This window comes from Geotrypetes seraphini, chromosome 3, assembly GCF_902459505.1.
Source record: "Geotrypetes seraphini chromosome 3, aGeoSer1.1, whole genome shotgun sequence".
Taxonomy (NCBI): domain Eukaryota; kingdom Metazoa; phylum Chordata; class Amphibia; order Gymnophiona; family Dermophiidae; genus Geotrypetes; species Geotrypetes seraphini.
The window spans coordinates 370,655,718-370,681,143 of NC_047086.1; the positions used below are offsets into that span (position 1 = coordinate 370,655,718).

Below are 25,426 nucleotides of genomic sequence, written 5' to 3' on the forward strand. Positions count from 1 at the left end.
TGGAAACCTGCCATGACACAGTTTCTTTAAGTACCTCTTGAATTTGACATCACCTCAAACAGGACAGTCTTTCCTCCTGTCAAAATCTTGACAGTAGTGGGAATGTATCGGAGTGTCAGTATGGGATTTGATGCCATCTGTTTCTAGCATAGAGGCAAAAATGTTAGCGGTGCAAGCCAAACTGACATAGGGCCAAATGTAATTATGTCAAATGTAATAAGTTATCCACTGGAACTGCACTCTGCTGCCAGAATTTTTCAGAACAAAGTGTCCTTAGATCAACGTATATCCTGTGCAGACACCATGCTACAGCATAGCAAAGATTTTCTTTCTAAACAACATCAGGATTCTCTTTGTAAACAACTTTTCATTTCAATTATTAATCCTCATTTCAAAGCATCTTTCTCTCTCTCTCTCCCTTTCACTTCTCACTTGCCCAAATCTTGTTTCTAGGAATCAATGCTTTTAATGAAAAGTGACTGGGGATTAATCTTGCGTCCCTCACAGTCTGCCCCACTGCCTGGCTCATATGAAGGCCACACGTGTCTGGAGAGTGCCAGAAGCAAATGCGACATTCCAAAAGTGAAACAGATTTGTCTAGTAAGACATGGCTGGTAATTATATTAATGAGAGCAGTACCACTACTGTGCAGTGTTATTATAGCATTGTATGTGTTTATTTTGTGAGCGATGGGAATGTGGTACTGGTATTAATTTAAGACCCAGGCTAGAGTACTGTGTGCCACCACTGGAAAAAAGTAATTTTATGACGACAAATGTTATACTGTGATTGGTACTATAGCACCTGAGAGGAGGTAAAATTCTCCACTTATTCTTTGCTTTGGTCATTACGGAGGAGGATGCTGGGAATACAACCATTCCTGAAACGTCCTTTAAATGGCGATGACTCAAATGAATTGAAACACATCCTGGTGAATCTGGAAGGTGTAATACAGCAAACTGACAAACTCAAGTGTAATAAATCACTAGGCATAGGCAGTTGGTTACTCAGTTGTTTGGGGAGGTTAAAGTGGAATTAAGCTGGGGTGGGGCAAGTTAAAATCCTTAGGGTAGGGACAGTGGGGGCATTTTTGAACATAGCAGGTAAAGACTCCTTCTCTGTGTGACTTATGGAGAAGCTGAATCAGTTGCCTCCTCCCAGGAACTCCATTACTGATGGCGATATGCACACTGAATAGAGCAGTGGTCCCCAACCCTGTCCTGGAGGACCACCAGGCCAATCGGGTTTTCAGGGTAGTCCTAATGAATATGCACGGATCAGATTTGCAGGACAGGGAATTATGTGTCACCCCATCCCCCCATCCCCAAAATAATGCACCAAAATAAAACATATTAAATAGAACAATATTTGCAGATTCTAGAAATATATGCAAGTACTTTAACACTGGCTCCTGTCTGTCTTATCTCCTTGATCTCTTATTCTCCCTAGTGGAGGCATGCGTAACTTTTGATGTGGTATGTTCATAGATTTAGAGTTATAACATTATGTTTCATTTGTACTTATTCAATTTCAAATAATAATAATAGCTTTATTTATATCCCATCATACTTTTTCAGTTCAAGATGGTGTACAATAAAGGAGAGGTACAATGTGAATATAGTGGGTACAGGTATCGATACATGTATGGGGAATAGGGAGTACATGAGTATACACTTATATCTGAGTGCTTTTTGTAATATTGCTGAATTCTGGGTCATTTTGAGCCTCACTCTGTATCTGAATTAGCGCCATCTAATGGTTAGAGCAGCAGGCTGAGAACCAAAGAAGCCAGGGCTCACATCTTACTGGTGCTCCTTGTGATTTAACTCTCTATTGCCTCAGGTTCAAACTAAACAGAAACAGGATGTGACAGGCATGAGAAAATCCAAATTCAAAATCAGTACCAAGCATATTGTGAAGAAACATAAAATCTTACAAAGACACTCTGTAGAAATGCACTATAGGCTCTACCCATAGCAGCATTAACTTCCATGAATCAAACAAGGGCTTATTTAGGAAAAGGGAACACAATAGACACTGCAGTTGGCACAAGAACATCAATGTACCTATTGCAAAAAACTGAACAAGCTTGATTCACACATTATCCTGCATAGATATTCGGTGCTAACAGAATAACTGGCCTTTTTCACACATGTAGAACACAGATACACCTTCCACAAGTATAGAGTAAGTGAAAACAAAGTAAAAACAGAAATATGTATACAAAAGTTAGACTAAAATCCCAAGAAGTCAGGTTTTGGCCAGGTACTAGTGACCTGGATTGGCCATTGTGAGAACAGGCTCATGGGCTTGATGTACCATTGGTCTGACCCAGTAAGGCTATTCTTATGATTGAATACAGTGCAACACCAGAGAAATAGAAAGAGTGACACATTTCTCCCTGTACTGTGTAAAATATAAAGATAGCAGATATAAACTGCCCAGTAAATTACAAACTTTTGTTTTTTTCATTTAATTATTCTAATCACGCTAGTCCTAGATTCTGGTTTCTGCTTTCCTCAGTCTTCTCTTAACTCTCTTTTAAGAGTTTCCTATCCATTTGTAATTTTTCTCTTTCCTCCTGTCTTCTTCACTTCACTTCTATTACATCCATCTCTGACACTTGATCTTTTTCCTTCAGGTTTCTTCTATTTATGTCTGCCCCTCTATCTATTCAGATTCCATTCATTCTTACTATCTAATCTTTGAACCCCCTATTTTTACTGTGTCTACCTATGGTTTTCCATCTTTTTCTCTCACCCTGGTCCTCCTATTTACATTACATTACTAACTTCTATTCCGCCTGTACCTTGCAGTTCAAAGCGGATTACATCAGAAGATAACTGGACATTTCCAGGAAGAAGATTACAATTAATGGAGCTGGTTACATAATTCAATTTTGAGGAGAGGTTACAAGATAAGTGGAAAAGTAAGGAGAACGTCAGAAGGAGCTGGAAAGTTACGAGATAGTTGCAGAGTGGATGCTGGTTACATAGTTGAGTCTTAGGGGGATATTACAGGTAGGGCGAGGGAGAGGGGAGAATAGCAAGGAAGGAAAGGGGGGGTTAGGGTATCTGGATGAATTTTTTGAATAGTAGGGTTTTGATTTCTTTTCGGAAAGTTTTGAGGTCAGTTGTTGCTATCAGCAGGTTGGAGATGGAGGGGTCCAATTTTGCTGCCTGTGTTGCTAGTAGGTGGTCATACATTTTTTTTCGCTTAGTTCCTTTGAAAGGGGGGTAGGAGAATGGGGACTGGGTTCTCCTTTGTCTGGGTGAGAGGTTCCAGTTTAGGCAGTTGTTTAGGTGGGTGGGTGCCGTTCCTTTTAATGCTTTGAATAATAGGCTGTATAGTTTGAATTGAATGCGGGCTTGTATAGGTAGCCAGTGTGAATCTAGGTAGGCGCTGGTGATGTGATCAAATTTTCCAAGTGAGTAAATCAGTCTGAGGGCTGTGTTCTGTACGGTCTGTAATTGTTTTATTAAGTAGGTGGGGCAAGGTAGGCAGAGGATATTGCAGTAGTCCATTAGACTTAGGACTAGGGATTGGACTATGAGTCTATATTGTTCTTTGTCGAATAATTTTCTTATTTTGCGTAGGTTGCGCATGGTAAAAAATGCTTTTTGAGTGGTTTTGTTGATTTGAACCTGAAGGGTGCAGCATCTATCTATTGTTACTCCTAGGAGTTTGACCAACGGGTTGTATGGGATATTTAGTGGCATTTATTTCTAGTTCGGTTATAGAAGGGGTTTTGTCCTTTTCAAGCAATAGAAATTTTGTTTTGTCTGGGTTAAGCTTCAATTTGTGGTCTATCATCCATTTTTCCACTGCTTCTAGTGTATTTTTCAGGTTGTCTGTTGTAGTGGGGTCTTGTGAGTCGAAGGGGAGGAGTATGGTTATATCATCTGCATAGCTGAATGAAGTTACTTCTAGGTTGTCTAGAATGGTACCAAGGGAGGATATGAAGAGGTTGAAGAGCATGGGTGACAGTGGTGACCCTTGAGGTACTCCGCAGGGGTTGGTCCAGGGGTCTGATATAAAATCTTTTGTTTTTACTCTGTATGTTCTTGTTTTGAGGAATCCTTGGAACCAATTGTAAACCCCGCCTGAGATCCCTATTGCTTCTAATATCTGAAGAAGTATGGTGTGGTCAACCAGGTCAAATGTGGCAGAGAGGTCGAGTTGAATTATCAGCATCCTTCTTCCTTTGCTAAGGTGCTGCCGGGCTATATCTAGTAGGGATACTAGCAGTGTCTCTGTACTGTGGTTGGATCTGAACCCTGATTGTGTGGGATGGAGTAGGTTATGGTCTTCAAGATAATTGGAGAGGTATTGTGCAACCAGACCTTCTATTAGTTTAACATATAATGGAATTGAGGCGATGAGTCTGTAGTTGGAAGGGGTGTCTATTGGGCCTTTGTGGTCTTTCAGTATTGGGGTGATTATGATTTCTCCTTGGTCTTGTGGGAATTGACCTTCCGTGAATGTAGTTTGAATCCATTGCATGAGGCTAGCTCTAAATTTGGGGGAGGCATTTGTTAGCAGATATGAGGGGCAATTGTTCAGGTCGCATGACGCTTGACTATATTTTTTGTAGAGTCGGTTCATATCCGACCATTGTACCACTGGGAAGTTGGTCCAGTACCTGTCAGCTGCAGTGGCGTCATCTGTTGTAGGGTTTATTATAATCTCGTCGAGGTGGGTTGGTGAGTTGTTGAAGGAGATTCTGATTGTGATGATCTTGTTTTTGAAGTAGTCTGCTAGGTGGGTGGCTGTTGGAGGGAAGATTCCTTGAGTGGCTAGGAATGGCTTAGTGTCGGTGAGATTTTTTACTAGTTGGAAGAGTTTCTTTGTGTCTATGGTTTCTGTGCCGACTAGTTTGGAGTTCCTTAAGTTGGACCTTGTATTGTTTTATTAGGTTTCTCCATGCTACTTTGGTGTGTTCTTGGTTCTTTTTTTCCAGTCTCTTTCGAGATGTCTGCAGTGTCTTTTTATTTGGAGAAGTTCTGTGTCGAACCATTTATCAGAAGATCTGCAGAGTTTGTATTTTATCTTTACTGGGGCTAGCTCGTTCAGGATTGTTTCGCTCAAGGGGCGCCACTGGATAATGAATACATTTGGGTCTAAGGAGGCGATTGAGGGGTCTACTATGGCCCAGAATGTGGAGGGATCGATTTTTGGTCGGGTTTTGAAGGAAGTTTTGCGGGGTTCGTGTTTGGTTTGTACTTTGTGCCCAGTTGATGCTAAAGGTGAATTTGCAGTGGTCTGACCAGAAGGAGGGGTGCCAGGCCCCATTGGAGATATGAATGTCTGGTGTGTGGGGATGTTGGGACATGTAGGCGGCAATATCAAGCTGGTGGCCTTTTTCGTGCATGGGTTGTTGGTAAAGAATTTGGTAGGAAAGTGCATTGAGGTATGAGAGTATGTCATCGACTTGTTTGGAGATGTGGTCTTCTAGGTGGAGGTTTATGTCGCCAAGAAGCAGGTTATGTGTTGAGGTTAGAGAATTCCGAAAGATGAAATCTTCAAGTTCGTGTTTTGTGGTGTTCCATTTTCCTGGAGCTAAGTAGCAGAGGATGCAGGTTATAGTGCCTTTGAGTGAGTCACTGGAGAGTTGGCAGGCTAGTAGGTCTGAATGGGGAGTGGAGTGCTTGTCTAGGACCATTATATTTAGGTTGTTTTTTACTAGGATGGCCAGACCTCCCCCTCGCTTTTTTTCTCGGCAGACTATTTCAAGTTTGTATCCCTTGGGGCAGAATTCTGTTATGCTTGGGTCCGAGTCGGAGGAGAGCCAGGTTTCGGCTAGGAATAGGCAGCCTAACTGTTCTTTTACTATCCAGTCTTTTATTAGGTCTGCCTTTGGGCTGATTGATCTTATGTTCATGTACGCACATGGGATAGAGGTAAGGTTTTTGTGGGGGTTGGAGATATACTTTGGGTGGAGGAGGTTTCTAGGTGCAGGAGGTGGTTTGTGAAATGTCCTCCTTTCACTGGGAGGTGGTTGTCTTCCCCATATGGGTGGGATATTTTTGTGGGTAGCCATTGTGCATTCTTCCACTTCTTCCCCATTCAACCACTATTTCCCTATAACTAACATCTCTCTCTCACTGTCTCATTCCATCCAATATCTCTTTTCTCTCTTCTTCTATCCAGCATTGCCTCCTTTTCCCATTTCTATAGAAGTATTTAGTGATTTACTTACCTGAAGGCTTATACTCACCTGGGGACTTTGATCCCCCTGCCCCAATGATTCTAGTTTAAAGCCCTCTTCAGTAGATTTACCAGTCTGCTGCTGAAGACACTTCCCTTCTTTGATAGATGTACACCATCCCTGCTCAGCAGCACTTGGAAAATCATCCCATGATTCAGGAAGCCGAAATGCTCTCAATGACACCATCCACACAGCCATGCATTCATCTCCAGGATGAAAGCTTCTCTGCTCAGGCTTTTACTCTCAACAAGGAGGAATGACAAAATTACCACCTGCACACCTGACTGCTTCACTTCTCTCCCAGAGCCATGAAGTCACTTTTGATACGTTCAGAGGGGGTACCTAGAAGTATCATTAGTGCCAACATGGATAAGCAGCATTGAATAATAGTCATTAGGCTTGATGAGTCTGTGTAATATCTTGGATTTTGGCACTATGTACACAACATACCTTTTTAAATAATTCCTAGCATCTTGTTTGCTTTTTTGGCTGTTGCCACACATTGGACGGAAGGTTTAATCGTGTTGTCTACAATGCTACTCAGATCTTTTTCTTGGGTGCTAACCCTCAAGGTGGACCCTAGAATCTGGTAATTGTGATTTGGGTTATTCTTCCCAATGTACATCACTTTGCATTCATCTGCCACTAGGTTGCCCAGTCTTCCAATTTCTTAAGGTCTTCCTGCAATTTTTCACTATCTGCATGCATTTTAACAGCTTTGAACAGTTTAGTGTCATCTGTAAATTTATCTCAAAACCAAAATAGTCACAGAGTCCACAGAAGGATAAACCCAAAAAATGAGTTTATTATGAGGTCCAATAGGGGTATCAGACAGTCCCACAAACCAGTTAAGTTTGAGGGGGATACACTCTTCATATACCCCACGGTACCTCCTCCTCCGTGTTAATTCTTTTTCTATTTTACTTTCTTTTTATCTTTTTATTTTATCTTTTTGTCTTATTTCCTTTTTTTATATAAATATTGTTACTTATTGAACATTTCTAATGCTGGAGCTATATTGTTGTATACGAATACTCTGAATACTTAGCTTTCAGCCTTGAAATCATTCCCCTGAACGCCAACGCGTTTCGAATTCTTTGTCAAGGCGACATGGGGAAAGCTGAAACCCAAAAAAACATCATAATTAGCACTATCCAACATGGACTACGCTAAAAATATTCTACTCATTCTACAAAAAGCATAGCCCTCCCATTATTTCAGAATCGTAACTTACCTACTAAGGTGAACATACACTGCATACCGCCGCTAAGCTTATCAAAAGACAAGCCGCGGTGTACAAACTCTGGACTTAAACCCCCCCCCCCCTGAATGACGACATTTCCGGGGGAAGGACTCATCGAATCATACTACAAACAAATTTGCCTACATTTAAAGAGACCAGCATGAAGTTAAAGGTCCGATTGAGCTAACCAATCGGAGGACTCATTAAGCCCCTTAGGGGACGTAGTGTCTAAAGTGAACATCCACCGGAGTTCACATTGGTTTAACCTCCGGGCAGTGTTCCCACCCTCCCACCCTACAATAATATGATCTAAAACACGCCACTTCAAGTCCTTTAAAGTGTGGCCACAGCTCATCCAATGACGGACAAGCGGAGAGGATTCATTACGAGTATAGACTCTGGATTTGTGTTCAGTAAGATGAACCCGTATAGGGCGGGTCGTTCTGCCCACGTATAACTTGGGGCAGGGGCACTGAATTACATATATAACATTATCAGAGTTACAGGTGGTATTATGTTTGATCTTAAATATCTCCCCCGTACTAGGATGGGTCCAATTTTCCCCAGATATGGTGAAACTACACCATTGGCATTGGCCACACGGGAGGTGACTCCCACCTTGGGAAAAACTTCTCTCCTGGAATTTACTGTGATTTAAATATTCACCCAGATTTCTTCTTCTCCTATATGAACAAATCGGGTGATCATCCAAGGTGGGAATCGTCAACCTAGGAATATACCAATATTTCTTCACAATTTGGGAAATCTGATGGGCAAGGGTAGAGAACTCCTGGACAAAGGCCACCGTGTCCAGAGGATTTTCATCCTTGCTCGTCTCATGTAGCAGCCACTCTCTATGCACATGTTTAGCTCTTTTATAGGCACTTTGAACAATGGCATAGGGATATCCACGTTGGTAAAATCTCGCTTTCATTATTCTAGCTTGCACCCGAAAATCATCTGTAGAATAACAAATTCTTCTCAGCCTCAAAAATTGGCTGATGGGCAAGCTTTTCTTTAAGTTCTCAGGGTGAAAACTATGAAAGCATAGAAGGCTGTTGCAGTCTGTGTCTTTTCTGTACAGAGAAGTATGAAGATGAGTGCCCCCTATCTTCTTCACTAGAATGTCCAAGAACGGGATCTCTTGATGTTTAATTGTCGCTGTGAATTTGATGTTATTGTCCAAGGTATTCAACGCTTCAATGAACTGAATCAGATCTTTTTCAGTTGAAGTCCAGATGCAAAAAATATCATCAAGGAACCTCCTCCAGATTTTCGCATTTTTGTAACCAGGAAGATGATAAATCTGGCCCTCCTCCAGATCTGCCATATATAAGGCAGTTAAGGAGGGAGCCAGGGAAGCCCCCATAGCTATTCCGTGTTTCTGCAAGTAGATTCATTGTGGAACCAAAAATAACTTTGGGTTAGGACCAAAGTAGCCATATCCATGAGAATCTCCAAAGATAAATTAGGTCTTATGGTTTGTTCCTTACAAATACATTCTATCAAAGCTAGAGCTCTGTCCACAGGTATCATGGTGTAAAGTGCAGTCACATCCAATGTGACTAATATCCAATGTGGTTCACAGGCTTCCATGTCAGCAATAATTCTAAGCATGTGGGTGGTATCTTTGATATAAGATCTGATAGAGGAGACCTTCTGCTTCAAAAAAATATCCAGAAATTTGGACAAGGGTTCAAGAAGAGAGTTCCACATGGACACAATAGGGCGCCCAGGGGGGTTAGACAGATTTTTGTGTATTTTCGGAAGAAAATATATGATAGGTGTCACATGAAAACTAGGATTGAGGAAGGCGGCTTCTTTGGAGGTAATCATTTTCTGTTTATATGCTTTGGAGACCAGAGCAGAGATGGTGCGTTTTAATTCAATAGCAGGATCTTCAGGCAAAAGTTGGTAAAAAGTCAAATCGTCCAGCTGCCGATGAGCTTCTCTTAGGTATTGTTCTTTGGACCACACCATGATGGCTCCTCCTTTATCAGCACGGGAAATCATAACAGACATATCTTTTTGCAGTTCCTGTAAAGCACACCATTCATTATATGACATATTGAACTGGGGTTGTATGTGGGCCATTTGTTTTTCCACTCGCTCAACCTCAGTCAGAACTAGGTCCCAGAACGTAATCAAGTTGGGATACAGAGGAGACACAGGGCACCAACTAGATTTATTCGATATCAATGTTCCATCGTTGATAGTTTGATGATCTTGGAAGAACATCTTCAAATGCAGTTTGCGTAGAAGACTAAATACTGATAATCGAGTAAAGGCTTCATATTTAGCTGTAGGAACAAAGCCCAATCCCAAATTTAAAACTTGCTCCTGTATCGGACTAAGTTCCATTGTAGAAAGATTAACTACAGCTGATTGGTCCGATATTGGGACCTCGTCTGGGGACTTTGGAATCCGCCGGTCTCACTTTCCCGCGGGTGTCTCGCTGCGCCCATGCAGTCATTCCGGGCTTCGATCTGCTTCGGAAAATGCTCCTCGCACCTCGGGAGCTAGTGATTGATGGATGGTCCGCGGGGTGCCGGGATCCGAAGCGTATGTGGCGTGTAAAAAGCAGATTTAACACAGCACGGCCCGGAGCTGTGTGGAGACACGTCCGTTCAGCTTCGCGGCATCACGTGCCTCTCCTGATTGTCGGTTCTGATAAGGAGGACTTGGTTGAGAAGTAGAGCTTGAAAAGTTTTGAGAGCATTGCGTATTGCCCAAAGCTCTAGGACACTGATGTGTAGTGCTCTCTCTCGAAGTTCCAGGAGAATGACAGTGGCCTGTGTAGCCAACTGAACTGCTTGAAGTGATGGAGCTTTTGATCAGCCAATCACCTGAAACCCATAAATATGAAGGATTGTAGCCACTACCACTAGGCATTTTGTGAATACTCTGGGAAAGAAGGCTAGGTCGAAGGGTAATACCTTATACTGGAGGTGATGATGTCCGACTTGAAAGTGAAGGTATTTTCTGTGAGCTGGATGAATGCGTATGTATGTATACGCCTCTTTGAGGTCTAGAGAGCACAGTCAATCTTTTTTTGTCTAGAAATGGGTAAAGGGTTCCTAGGGATAATATGCAAAACTTCTCTTTTACTAAATATTTGTTGAGAGCTCTAAGATTGAGGATGGGTTGAAGACCTCCCATCTCTTTGGAACTAGGAAGTACTTTGGATAAAACACCTGATATTTCTGGGAAGGGGGTACTATTTCTACGGCATCAAGTTGCAGGAGAACTTCCATTTCCTGAAGAAGGGAAGTCTGTTACAAGTTGAAAGAAGGCTCTCTTGGAGGGGTATGTGGAGGAAATTGAGTAAGAGAATAACCATCCTAAATAACTTTTAGAACCCAAGCCTCTGTTGTTATGAGAGTCCAATGCTGATGGTACAAACGAAGATGACCCCCGATAGGTTGATGAGGGGGCAAAGATGGATGAACTTTGGCTATGCTGTTCAGAAAGCTGTCTGAATGGCTGGGTTAACTTCTGGGGTGCAGAAGTTTGGGGTTTCTATTGCCGTCAGACTTCTGCCTCTTTTGAGATGGAGATTTAGAAGAGGATGATGTTGCAGGATATTGCCTCTTATAAGATGTAGACTGTTTTGGATAAGTCTTCAATTGAGTCTTAGTAGACTTAGAAGTAGACAAAGTAGACGTGCTCTGCTGGTGACGAGTGAGCTTTTGCATAGTTTCCTTGACTTTGTCGCCAAACAATTCCTCTCCTAAAAAGGGAATATTGGCTAGTCGATCTTGGACATTAATATCAAGGTCGGAAACCTGAAGCCAGGCTAATTGACATTTAGCTATTGACATAGCTAATACTCTGGATGTAACATCAAAGGCATCAAAAACAGATTGAGCCATAAACTTGCAGGTTTGGAGAAGATTATGGGTAGTCTCTTAGAAATCTGAAAGGCGATCAGCTGAAATAAACTGCTCAAACTTGGTTAGATGTTTGGTAAGTTGTTTCATATATAAAATAATGAAAAAATTATAGCTGAGGACCCTGCTGGCTAACACAGAATTCTGATAAAGCTGACGGCCAAACTTATCCAAGGTGTGTCCTTCTGGGCCCGGGGGTGTACTGGCATAGACTTGAGAACTTGATGATTTCTTGAGAGCACCTTTACTAGTAATGACTGGTGTCAAAGTTGAGGTTTAGCAAAACCAGGATGGGATTGAATCCGATATAAAGAGTCTATCTTCCTAGGTGCAATAGGCAGAGTAAGGGGAGTTTCCTAGTTCTTGAACATTGCGCCCTTAAGCAAATGATGTATGGGAAATTCAAGAAGGTTCTTTGGTACATCATCAAAATCTAGACCCTCCAGGAGCTCCGCTTGTGGCTCAGAATCTGCCTCCAGCTTCCCTGGCAAAGGTTTTCCCATCTGCCAGATGAAGTTTGTGAAAGACAGTCCCTCAGAAGGGGATTGCCGCCAAGGTGGAGGAGGCGATGGCTCTGAAGGTATGCCATTCGACTCTGAAAAAGAAAGTTCAGGTTCAGGATCAGAATCCTCATGGACTGAAATGTCTGAGTCAACTGTTTGTACCACAGGAGACTCCCTGTATGATACAGGAGTTGGAGACTTGCGCTTGTCATGGAATGGAGTGTGGCGATGATGAGAGTGTCTTGAAAAATTCTTACAATGCCTGTGGTGAGAAAGAATCAGAAGTAAGACCTTCATGAAAATGTAAGTGAGACCTCTATGAGACCCCAAAAGTTATATTTTGAAGAGATTCATTGTGCTATTGAATTCTAGTTTCTGGACAATTATATCTTACCCTGTTAGCAAGAACTAATATGCTCTGTATTCATATTTGCCCCAGAAGGATGGCAAGCATTTGCTGACTATTACAATACTGGTTATCTGCTGACTAACAGACTTGGATGTTTTAGGACTTTCCAGAAGACGACGAACCCAAAACAAGAACAAGAAGATAATCCCAGGCACCTTTACTGCAGGATAAGATGCCCTACCAAAAGTTATTTAAACTACTAATGAAGGACAATGAAACTCAGGAGGGGAGGGGGCCTGCTCTCAGAAATTATTGACCTTGGTATTAAGAATACATTGTCAGGGAAATAGAGAGGAGTCAGATTTTGATACTGGGTGATACCATGCTTCAATATAGTTCCGAGATAAAAATGTAGACTATACAATTAGTAGATGTGATAAATGTGTCAACCCAATAGAAAGTGAGTATATAATCTATAACTAGGCTAGGCTACTGGACTAAAAGTATATAAATGGCATACCAGCTGGCTTAACTCTGGGATGGATCCATAAACACGAGGTGGCCACTCTGTATGTATCCATTGGCTCAATGTGCTGTACTTTGTTGTTTCATGTATGCTGACATTTGTCTGTTATTAATAAACCTGAATTATATACAGCAATTGGGTTGTCGCAAGGTCATTTTTATGAAAGGGTCTGCAGTCTACCTTATCATTGGTACAGTTCTGGAGAAAGAGGAGGACGATGTTCGACACATAGAGTGTGGAGACCTCGATTTACGTCAAGAAGTATGGGAGTCTGTACCATGCGGTGCTGATGCCCTCTGAGATGTAGACCTTGCAGGCGAGAAGTATGTTTGGTATGGCGTGACCTTGGTGTTTTGTTGGTACCAGCCAGAGAATATGGATCAGTACCAAGTGCAAGTGCTAAGTATGGCTGAGAAGAATGTTGTGCTTGTTGGATAAGGGAGGTAAAAAGTCTGGGTTGTCACTGGCTAATCTCCCTGCCATAAAGCCATTTTGTTCTGGACCGATTAGCTTGGGCAGTACTTGTTGTAATCTTTCCGTAATTATTTTAGCATATATTTTTGCATCTACATTAATTAAAGACATGGGTCTGTAATTTTGGATTTTTAGAGGGTCTTTACCTGGTTTAGGTAATACAATGATATTTGCTTCTCTAAAGGTACCCTTTACCTCTCCAGTTGAAATGAAGTGATTATAAAGCTGGAGCAGATTAGGAACAATTGTGTATAAAATTCTACAATATAACCATCCGGGCCTGGGGATTTTTTTTTCACTATTGCCTTCAAAGAAGATCTAATATGTTCAACCGTAATGTCTTCCATCAAAACCACATTGTCTTCAGGAGTCAACTGAGGTCTTGAGATTGCGTTTGCAAGAAACTCATCTGAGTTGAGAGTCGTTAATTTGGTAGTTTAAAGAGTTTCGTTAAATGTTTTTAATTCTAATATGATTTCTTTAGGGTCCGTTCGCATATTACCCTTCTCATCTACAATAGCATGTATATGAGATTTTTCCTCTTGAACTTTCAAATATTGGGCTAAAAGATGTCCACTTCTATTATTGTTACTATGGTAACATGCTGATCGCATAAATATCGAGTTACCCGCCTGTGTACTCAGTTGTATATTGTATGCTAGTCTCAATTCTCTGAGTTCACTCAGAGTCTACATATTTTCAGGATGTAACTGATGTTGTATTTCTAATTGTTTTATTTTATCTTCTTGTTCTGCTAAGATTTTTCTTGAGTTTTTTTTGTTTGTTGGCCTGATATGTTTATTATCAATCCTTGGATATAAGCCTTGCAGGCATCCCATATATTGGGCCAACTGGTGTGTTCGGGTCTATTCAGTTAAAAGTATTCCTTAAGCGCATCTCTAATGTGCTATATGTGGTCATCAAGTAGCGTGTTATTAAATCTCCAAGAATTAGATTTGAAGTTCAGTGAGATACCATCCAAATAGAGTTCAATTGCGGCGTGATCTGATATTGAAATATCATTTTAGTTTTTAAGAAAAAAACACACGGGAAGAACAATAAAGAAAATTAAGGAAAAAAAATTAAAGAACATAATACCTGAAGTATAAGAAAAAATACAGAACGGGAAGGCAACTCGGACAGACAAAGTCAAAAATAAAAAATTGAGAAACCTTGAGCCGACGTCGGGCGGGAAGCCATTCGCACATGGGTGGTGCTGGCAGTTGCAAAGTTTTGTTGAAGCTTAAAGTGACAATATACTTTTCACCGTCCATACTGGGCTCCATGGCCATGTCACTCACATGTGAGAATATGCTGGCTGCTTGTCCTAGAATAACTCATTCATCATACAATCACTGTGACAACCAGAATGTTTTCAGGTGCTATGAAAATGAATGTGCTGGATCAGGAGGCTACATGCTTGAAGTGCCAGTGAGATCATAGAATGGTTTCAGAATATCACTTGGATCATTGACTGTCAGCAAGAGAGATTTGTGTATAAGACCTGTCAGCAGCTTATCCCACATGTGTTCACAAATAAAGTTATGGGTCCTTCATGGCAAATTCCAGACCTTCTCGCTCTATAAGAACATGCACACCTTTATTTTTAACGTATGTGGACTCAAGATTAACTACAGCAATCTCTTACATAAATTTCCAAGCTCAAGATGAGTTACATGCAAATAGTCTAAGATTTGAACCTGAGCAAATGAAGAGTGAGTAGCCTAAGCTCATAAGAGTTGTTGAAGAGTGAAACAAGATTTAAACCTTGAACATCCTGATTTTCAGCCCACTGTTCTCACCTCTAGGGACGGAAGACAAAGCATGGTGGTAAAAGGGTGGATAAAAATCATCAGATTAAAAAATTTGATTTGGTTTAAAGAATCTGAGTTAAATTCTAAAAATTTGATTTATTTTTCATTTTCTAAAAACATTTGGTAAAAAGAATTTGGAACCAAGCTCAAAGATATAGGGCTCCTTTTACAAAGGTGCGTTAGGGCCTTAACACGCGGAATAGCGCACGCTAGCCGCTACCGCCTCCTCTTGATCAGGCAGTAGTTTTTCGGCTAGCGTGCACTAAAAACGCTAACGCACCTTTGTAAAAGGAGCCCATAATGGTGAATTGTAATTTCTATTTATATTCTAGGAACATGCTTGTGTGATGATTATTATAAATAGGAGGGATCCTGGGATGGTTGCCAAGGTTAATTCAAAAAAATACTGTAAGATGCATGAACAGGGAGGAAGTGGACTTCTGCCTCAAGCATTATTGAGACCAACATGGAGATAGTGATGTGATGCTTTCAATGGGGATGCTCCTTGAGACAGCTCTCTGGTGAAACGCTGAATTCATGTCGGAGCCCAAGTTTTCTATATAAGATAAGTCACTTTGGCTTTTAAGAGTTTACTAAGATTAATTTATTTATTTATCACAAGATAGATAAATAATGACCGATGAGGAGGCTGGCTATGGTATAACTCCAGCTTTACATGAAATTTGACGCTGAGGTCATAAAAATTAAAAGTATTTTGTACTCCAGATACTTATTCATTATATTCTAAGAGCTTATTTATTAATGAACTACACAAAAACCCCTTGTTGATAGTGTGAAAGAGTGCAGCACTGATCAATTGATTGATTTTATATATATATATACACACACACACACACACGCACACACAATATATATATATATATATATATATTTCCTAAGTTACAACCCCATTCCCCCCATTCCTAAATTTCATTTCATTAAGTTATAACTGCTTTGATAGAAATAGTATGAAAGAACACGAGGGAGCCAGCTTTCCATACCATGCAGCTGGTTTCTGAGACTATTTATACAATGAATCCCATTCTTCAGCATACAGTAATTCCTGGGCAGAAAACCAAATGGATATTACCAATGTAATGTGATAGCAACCCTAACTTACTTTGCTCTCTTGGCCATTTCGTTGCCATCCCAGCGTGGGCTGTAGGGATAGTTCTTCTGGGCTTGGGAGTAGAGCTGGCCACTGTTGCTAAAGTGATAGACAGACTGAAATGTCAGCGTAGGTTGGTCTCGAGGAAAATACAAGGGCAGATCAACTGTGAAGAGAGGTAAAACGGAGAGATTCATGAAGCAATCTAAAAGATTCCTGGAGGCAAAGAATTATACTTCTGCTGAAGTTTATATTTCTGTGTGCTTCAAGGCACTTAAATTGATCTGTTACTTTAGATATTATAAGGAAAAGCAGCAGACATTTTAGCTGGATTTGTTACAATGATGATTTGGGATAAATTGGTGACAACAGCTGTTCTGAGAGACCTGGATTCTATTCCAAGTTCGGGTCTTCTGCTCCCAGAGGTGGCAGGGGCTGGTCTTTAACTGCACCTTAATTTCATGCAGTAGTGATTAACTTGTAGTAGCTTAGTACCCTAGGTTAGGCACTTCTATATTAAACAAATAACACAGCTTGTGATCTATTTCACAAACTGCGCCATTCATAGTGCCTGGGAGTATCGGGTGCCTAATACTTCTGGGCACTTCTTAAAGGAGTTGATATTAATACAACAGCTGCTCCCTATTTTCCCTCCCCCCCTCCCCCTGATGGCCTACCTGCCTCTTGAGGCCCCCCAAATACAAGCCTCCCCCACTCAATGCCTGTGATTAAATCCTCCTGATGTTCCCTGCCCAAACCCTCCAATTACCAAAAACACCCTCCTGTAGCTCACCTCCCCCCAGTCTACCTTTAATAATCCAGGTGCAACCCCCAATCATTCCTTTCCCCTTGCAAGTACCAGGTTCAAAATGCTGCTGGCAATCCCTGCCAATCCTGTGGTCGATCTGCTGGATGGCTGCACTTACCTCTTCTAGCAATCACAATGAGCACATATCCCTTTAGAACTCCTTCTGATACCCCAGATAATTCCTTACATGTTCCACATATATGCTATTACCCTACATACCATATTTCACATTACATTAGTATTTATGGATCGCTAATATACCCCAGAAGGAGTTCAATACAATTTACAATTTAGACGAGCCTGCCATATCCAGGGATTACATTATTTCATTAGGGTTCATGACAAAGATAACTTGGTTTCTCCTCCCTCTTTATCCTAGACACCTTTCAATTCTCACACATGCCTACTTGCCCTCCTTATTACTGGAGTTCAGAGGGAGACCCACAGTCCCTGACTATGATCCTAAAGAAACCACCCCCAACCCCTCCCTGCTCTCTAACTGGAGCTTGAAGGGAAGGCCCCCCATCTCTAATTACTGATCTCATCAATTGCCTAAATGTCATACTGCCTTGAGCAACCCCTGGCTGCTTCTGATATTTGGACTTCTCTTCTGCTTCCTCTTCTTTATGAAGGTTCTTGTATTGAGAAAATCCTCCACTGTGAACTGATTTTAACATCCTATGGAACTCTTTTTGGGCTGAAATGGCAGCTTTAAGTCTTCCAAAAACTAAAATGGGAACTGAGTGGAACACACTTATTATAAAATACTCACTCAGTGTTATGAAGCTACAAAAGATCTCACTAAACATAGAAACATGATGGCAGATAAAGGCCAAATGGCCCATCCAGTCCACCCATCCACAGTATCCACTATTTCTTACTCTCTCTAAATGTCTCTATCATATCTCCCCTCTCCCACCTTTCCTCCAAAGTATACATATTGAGATTTGAGATTTTTAAGTCTGTTCCTGTATGCCTTATGACGTAGACCATCAACCATTTTAGTTGCCTTCCTCTGGACCAACTCCATCCTGTTTATCTTTTTGAAGGTGCGGTCTCCAGAATTGTACACAATATTCTAAATGAGGTCTCACCAGAATCTTATATAGGGGCTTGAATACCTCCTTTTTCCTGCTGGCCATTCCTTTCCCTATACAACAGTGGTCTCAAACTCAAACCCTTTGCGGGGCCACATTTTGGATTTGTAGGTACTTGGAGGGCCGCAGAAAAAATAGTTAATGTCTTATTAAAGAAATGACAATTTTGCATGAGGTTAAACTCTTTATAGTTTATAAAACTTTCCTTTAACAGTTAAAAGGAAAGATATATAAACTATAAAGCGTTTTACCTCATGCAAAATTGTCATTTCTTTAATAAGACATTAACTATTTTTTCTGCGGCCCTCCAAGTGCTCTATTTTTTCTGCAGCCCTCACATTTAAAGTTTAATATCTTTTCTTTCTCAAAACTGGCACATTTCAATCACTATATTGAAAATAAAATCATTTTCCTACCTTTGTTTGGTAATTTCATCAGTCTCTGACTGTGCATCCAATATTTCTTCTCTTCTTTCAGCCTCCTGTATGCTTCCTCTCCTCCAGACCTCATTCCCTCCCCCAACTTTTTCTTTCTTTCTCTATGTCTGTCTTTCTTTGATTCCATGTCCCATTTTTTGCTTTGTTTCTGGCTCCCTGTCCCCCCTTCTTTCTTTCTTTCTTCCTTCCTTCCTGCCCTCCCCCATGCCACTGCCGCCGGGGAATAGGCTGCTGCCGCTGCCGCCATCGGGAACAGGCCGAGATCTCCCTCTTTCTCTTCTCCACGGGGCCGACCAACTCTCGTCGCCCGACGTCAATTCTAACGTCGGAAAGGACATTCCGGGCAGTCAGGCAGCGATTGGCTAGCCAGAACGTCCTCTCAACGTCAGAATTGACGTCGGGCGGCGAGAGTTGGTCGGCCCCGAAGAGAAGCAGGGAGATCAAATAACACAGTGCCGGCCTGAAAAGGGAAGGGAAGCAGGTTGGGCACCACTGCTCTAGACGAGCCGCACTCTAGGGAGAACAGTGGTCCGCCCCCCCCTTGGTACGCCACTGGAGCAGCAGCGTGTCTGGCCGGCTCTTCCGTGGATAGCGCAAGGAGCCGCCAACCCGCGGCTTTGAACGGTACAAGCCGGCCAGACAAGCTGCTGCTCCAAAAGGAAGATAATGATCCAGTCCAGACCGCGGGCCGCAAATAAAATCTGGGGAGCCACATGCGGCCCGTGGGCCGCGTGTTTGAGACCACTGCTATACAACCTAGCATCCTTCTAGTTTTTGCCGTCACCTTTTCAACCTGTTCAGCCACCTTAAGATCATCACATACTATCATGCCCAAGTCCCGTTCCTCTTTTGTGCACAAAAGTTCTTCACCCCCTAAAATGTACTGTTTCCTCGGGTTTCTGCAGTCCAAATGCATGATGTTGCATTTCTTAGCACTAAATCTCAGCTGTCAAATTTCAGACCATTTCTCAAGCTTCACTAGGTCCTTCTGCAAGTTTTCCCCACCATCAGGAGTGTCCACTTTATTGCAGATTTTGGCAGCATCAGCAAAGAGGAAAATCTTACCAGTCAGCCCTTTAGCAATATCACTTACAAAAATGTTAAAAAGAACAGGCCGAACCAACTGTACAGAGGGAGCTATTTTTCATCATTGGCCATAAAAATCTCCACATCCTAAAATGTCTCAATGTGCTTGTAATGTTGTGATTAAATTATGTGCTTAGAATCCAAAAATCTATATTGACTAAATCTCTAATGCTTCCGTACAAAAAGCCGATTATAAATAGTCAATTGTAAATCAGTAGTTCAATAGTTTCAATAAAGCAGAGAAACACAGAGATGTAGTAATATAGCCATGAACTCATCTGCTGAAACTTTGGGCTCCTTTTACTAAGCTGCGTTAGGGCATTAATGCGCGGAATAGCGCGCGCTAAATTGCCACGTGCACTAGATGCTAACGCCAGCACTGAGCTGGCGTTAGTTCTAGCCGTGTAGCGTGCGCTAAAAACGCTAACGCAGCTTAGTAAAAGGAGCCCTTTGTGACTTATTTTCATCAACTGTACCATCCAGCTTCTTCGAACTGCATTCCCAAAAAATCATCTCTCTGTTTCGCTAGAACTGCATCAGGGGAAACAGAATTCCAACCGTTCCTTGATTACAATTACACATCACACTCATTGCTTACATACAGTATCACATGTTTCTATACTACACATTCTCTTTGGAACAACACACCACTCTCACCTTAACACCATACATCCAATTAGTTAAAACACATCATACATTTTATTTTCTTTATTTCACTACTTATTGCCGTTCTACACTCTCATATATTTTTTCACTCCTTTTCCCCTGCTTAGTCATTTTCATAATGACACTACTTTCATGCTCAAGGTATTATAGTTATTGGCCACCATAGTAATCTCATATACATCACAGCGCTTCTATATGTGTTTTATGTTATCATTACGCTCCGGACACATGCCCCTAATCAGTTACATCATGGGTTCCCGTGGCGACTTTCACTTTTTGCTGTATGATAAGCAAACTGATAAGCAACTACCACAGGAGTTTTTCATCACATATCACCCTCGGTAAGGGTTCATAGACAACGGCGCGAAAGACAAAAGCGCGTGCCGACAATTGAGCGCAGCGCGCGCTGCCATGCCGCTCTAAATTACAGTTTTTAGGGGCTCCGATGGGGGTTTTTGTTGGGGAACCCCCCCCAGTTTACTGAATAGACATCGCGCCGGCGTTATGGGGGGGTTTGGGGGGTTGTAACCCTCCACATTTTACTGTAAACTGAACTTTTTCCCTAAAAACAGGGAAAAAGTGAAGTTTTCAGTAAGCTGTGGGGGGTTACAACCCCCTACAGCCCCCACAACGCGGCCCGATGTCTATTAAGTAAAGTGGGGGGGCTCCCCCCCACGTCCCCCCGTCGGAGCACTAAAAACAGTAATTTAGAGCGGCACGGCAGCGCGCGCTGCGCTCAATTGTCTGGGCGCGCCTTTGTCCCGGCGCGCTTTTGACCTGACACCTCAGTGGTTCTTAGCTCAATTGTCTGGGCGCGCCTTTGTCCCGGCGCGCTTTTGACCTGACACCTCGGTAAGTACCCCAGCTTCTACATTTTATATCTTCCGTCCACCCCTTTTTTAAACGTATCCATGGGGCACATTCCGGCACTATTAGAGTTGTAAGAGCAATCAGCTCCAAAGCATTTGTGTCTGGCAAAATGTTCCTTTGTCCGGTCCAAGTAAGGGCCCTCCATGATTAGACACCAAAGCTCTGACCTTAAATTTGCGTTCTAACATCAGATTCATCTTTTTACATTTTCTGTTTTTAGTTCACCTGGTTTTGAGAGTTCCAGTCCTACTATTTTAGGGGCTGTTGCCAGAGTTCTTATACATTTTTTAGTTTTTACGTCGTGCAGTTCTCCGACCATATGTAGTATTTCCTGCTCTTTGAGGGCATTTTTAAAGTATTTATGGTTTTATGTTCTTTTATACTTTCATTGTTTATTTGGTTTTTCATTTTTTTCCGCTGCACATACAGTCTTTGGAGTTTTAGTTTTATGCCTGGTATGTACATTGTTACATATGTCTTTTAAGCATATTTTAGTCGGGTTATGCATACCTTTTAACTCTCTCTTTTTTTTTTGTTCCTAAGAAACTTATGCCACAGTTAACCTCCATATGGTTCTTGGTATTTAAGACACTGGAGATCTTGGTACGCATGCGTGTTCTGCTTCTACAATACAAAACCCACGACTCTTCATATATATCCTTTTCACTTTCACAATCAGGATAGTTTGCTGTTGATCACACCACACAGCACTTTATGACCATGGTTCACTTCGTCATCATTTTGAATACATTACTTCTGCACAAAGTTTTAAATAGCACATAAGTTAAAAAAAAAAGTGCTAATATAATGCTGATTTTTAATGCAGTTTTATTACACAAGGCTGGTTAGTGTGAACTCTGCTGGTCAAAGGAGTGGTACAGAATGTAATTTCCTGACCTTCCTTTGGAGCATGTATCACCTGGGTATGGAGGTAAGTATACAAGAGAGACAAAAATGGGGGATAAACAAGTTTAAAAACGTCTGTCCTATGATAACAGTAGGTGTGGTAAACAAATACTGAGCTGGTAACATAACAGTTGTCTTCTCGACTAGTGTGCTGAATTTGAACAAGCAAACATATTTGCAAATAGCTTGCAGCTAATTGTTCCTTTAGGTCTTACCTTGAACTCCTTTACAATCCAAAATGCAAAAAATCCTTGAATGTACTGAATTTCTTAGACCGCAGTGATTTTGTGAACTCTTTACAAAATCTTTAACCCCTTTCCTGTGCATATGTGAACTCACATTAACTCTGAGCCTGAATACAGATGTAATATATTCTGAGAGAACAGACAAGGATCTCCTATGAAAACAGCCCATGAACAGTTAACACCAAAAAAAAGGAGAAGTCAGTTGAGGTTATGTTTCTAAGGCAAGCAATTCTCTATTTAAGGAAACAGACTGAACTGGTAATATAATGTAAATATCTGGAATTAAGGTAGGCAGGATGTTACCTCAAATCACCCTGCTGTTTATTCCATGCAGCAGGCAGCTCAGGTCTCTACTGGTCTACCTACCACTGCATATGAAAGATCAGAAAGCAGTTTGTGTCCTCAAACTACATTTGTTAGACTCTAGAATTGTTAAAGAGACAAACCAGTAAAAAAAAAATCAAGGTAATTTCATGGTAGGAAGAAAGCAAGATGGTACGCCAGCATTTTTGGGAACAAGTCTGGAGTCTTTGTGGGTCGCATAACTTTTTAAAGGGCCAACAAATAAGATTTGGTGCATGAACTTTGGAGATCACACTGGTCCCTTCTTCAGATGTGGTTATAGTGATGTATGAAGAAAGATTTATATAGAGAGAATATTTGCTTGATTGCAGAAGCAGCAATAATGCGTAGTATTAGCACATTATCTACTGATTTCCTGAGATATTTGCTTTATTATAGAAAATAAATTCTGGAATTTGTGGCCAGAGAATGTGGTGAAAGCAGTTAGATTAGCAGGGTTTATAAAATGTTTAGATAACATCCTAAAAGAAAAGTCCTTAAACCATTAAGATGGACTTGGGGAAATCCACTGCTTATTCCTAGGATAAGCAGCATGAAATCTGTTTTACTTTTTGGGATCTTGCCAGGTATTCTGACCTGGTTTGGCTACTGCTGGAAACAGGATATTGGACTTGATGGACCTTTGATCCATACCCATATGGCAACTCTTATTTTCTTATGATGAGGACTGGAAAACAGTCCAATCTCCATGGAACTTTGGAGGACATCTTCCAAAATAGAGGGAAATATATCTACTCAGCCAGGAAGGTGTGATTAAGATCATGGCTCCCTTGCTTGAGTTTCAAAAAAGTTTTCCCTATTAGAGGAATGGGAGGAAATGCATACAACAGACCGTCCCCTCAATGCAAGAAGAAGGCATCTGGTTCTAGTCTGGGAGTAGTGCTGAGGTACAATGTTATTGAGGAGTGTCGAAGAGATCCTCCAAGGGAGTGCCCCCTGCTCAGATGATCACTTGGCTATACCCAAATCGAGGGACCATTCCTAAGGTTTCATGACACTGCTCAACTTATCTGCCAGACAACTGTTCTTTCCCACCAGGTATATGGCTCTGAGCACCATGTCGTACTTAAGAGCCCAATGCCACATCCAAACAGCACACTGCACCCTCCCTGCTTATTTATGTAATACATTTAAACCTGATTGTCCATTTGAATTAGAATAATTTGATGCAATAACCAATCTCTGAAAGCCTTAAGAGTGTTCCATACTGCCCATAGTTCCAGGAGATTGATGTGAAGAGATCACTCCTGAGAAGCCCTGCCCAGGTTGGACGTATCTGGGATCAATATCATTTGGGGTGGCGGAATTTAGAATGGTAATCCCAGGGTCAAACTGGATCAGATTAGCCACCAGTAGAGCAATTGCTTTAGCTGTGGTATGACCTGGATGACATATGCCAGATTCCCAGTGGCCTGATGTCATTGAGAAGCTAGGGTCCATTGGGCTCTCCTGAAATGGAGATATGCCAAGGGTGTGATGTGTATTGTTGAAGTCACATGGTCTAGCAAGCAACATCTGCTGAGCTGATACCTGATAACTTCTGTGAACCTGGATAGTATCTTCAATCATAGTAGCTGCTTGATCCTGAGGCAGGAAGGCTTAAGCTTGCACTGTGTCTAGCAGGACTCCTATGTACTCTAATTATTGAGCTGGCTGGAGATGGGACTTTGGATAACTGACCACAAACCCTAGCAGCTCCAACACCCAGATAGCCCTCTGCATTGATTCTTGAGCTCTCTCCTGTAATGTACTCTTGACCAGCCAATCATCCAGATAGGGGAACACATACACTCCCAGCCTGCATAGTAACACTGCAACTACTGCATTGGCAAATTCCTTGGGTGAAGATGCAAGGCCAAATAGCAGAACATGATACTGAATGTGGTCCAATATACATTTCATTACAAAGGACTTTATTATGCCTGTCACATTTTATGCATACATTATATATGTGTACTTTTAATTTGAAATTTGTTGATATTTCAATAAACTGATTGTCCTTACAGCGGCTTGACTTATGTCCCTTCCCCACTCCTTTCTCTGCTTCTGTACTAGAAATCCGAGATACAACAACAAAAAATATTAAGGGAATAAAACAAAATTATATGAGGATATCAGAAAAATGCTTGTATAGGAAGGCACAAAATCGTGAGGATAAAAGTGCTGAGATCAACCAGATGCGACCTCCTAGATCCATGGGCAAAACAAGACTTGGGGCCTCTTCTACTAAACCGTGCTGCTCCCGACGCTCATAAGAACTCAATGAGTGTCGGGAGTAGTGCGGCTCCCCACGCTAAAACCACTAGCGCGGTATAGTAGAAGAGAGAGTAAGAGTCTCGCATTCACATGTTGGGTGGGAAGGCACTCACACATGTGCATTAAGGCTGCTGCAAAAAGCTTCTTAAACCTAAAGAATGCTGGGTAGCATCCATACTAGGCTCTGTTGAGATGACGTTACCCAGATGTAAGGATACTACAGTCCTGCTTGTCCTTGGAGATGACACTATTTATTTAGGGGTATGGTACATGGGTTTGTTGTGCCACTGGGGCTTGTGTGCATCTGCTGAAAGCTATGCCCCCGATAGTTTTACTAGCAGCAGGACCTCTCAAGGCAGATAGGTTTCAGTGTCAGATTAATGATGTACCACCCATCTGGGCAGCAGCAGATAGGCAGTGTTGGAGGTGGAGGATCGCGCTTGATGTGACAACGGCAACAACATTGGATTTATATACTGCGCAGAAGAAAGGCCTGGGAATCTACTTCTGTATTTGGCCATGAAAACTTGATGGCGTTCATCAAGTCGCTAGGATACCCTATACCCACAAAGTCCAT

General features: G+C 41.7%; 1 protein-coding gene across 5 annotated transcripts in view; it reads right to left on the reverse strand.

The window, feature by feature from the left end:
- Positions 1-25,426, reverse strand: part of BABAM2 (BRISC and BRCA1 A complex member 2) — a 467,557-nt gene that overhangs the window by 30,850 nt on the left and 411,281 nt on the right. For all 5 annotated transcript variants that reach the window (XM_033939322.1, XM_033939323.1, XM_033939325.1 and 2 more), the window contains one exon: positions 16,128-16,281. In XM_033939322.1, the coding sequence (XP_033795213.1) occupies positions 16,128-16,281 (154 nt within the window). The remainder of the gene's footprint in view (positions 1-16,127; positions 16,282-25,426) is intronic.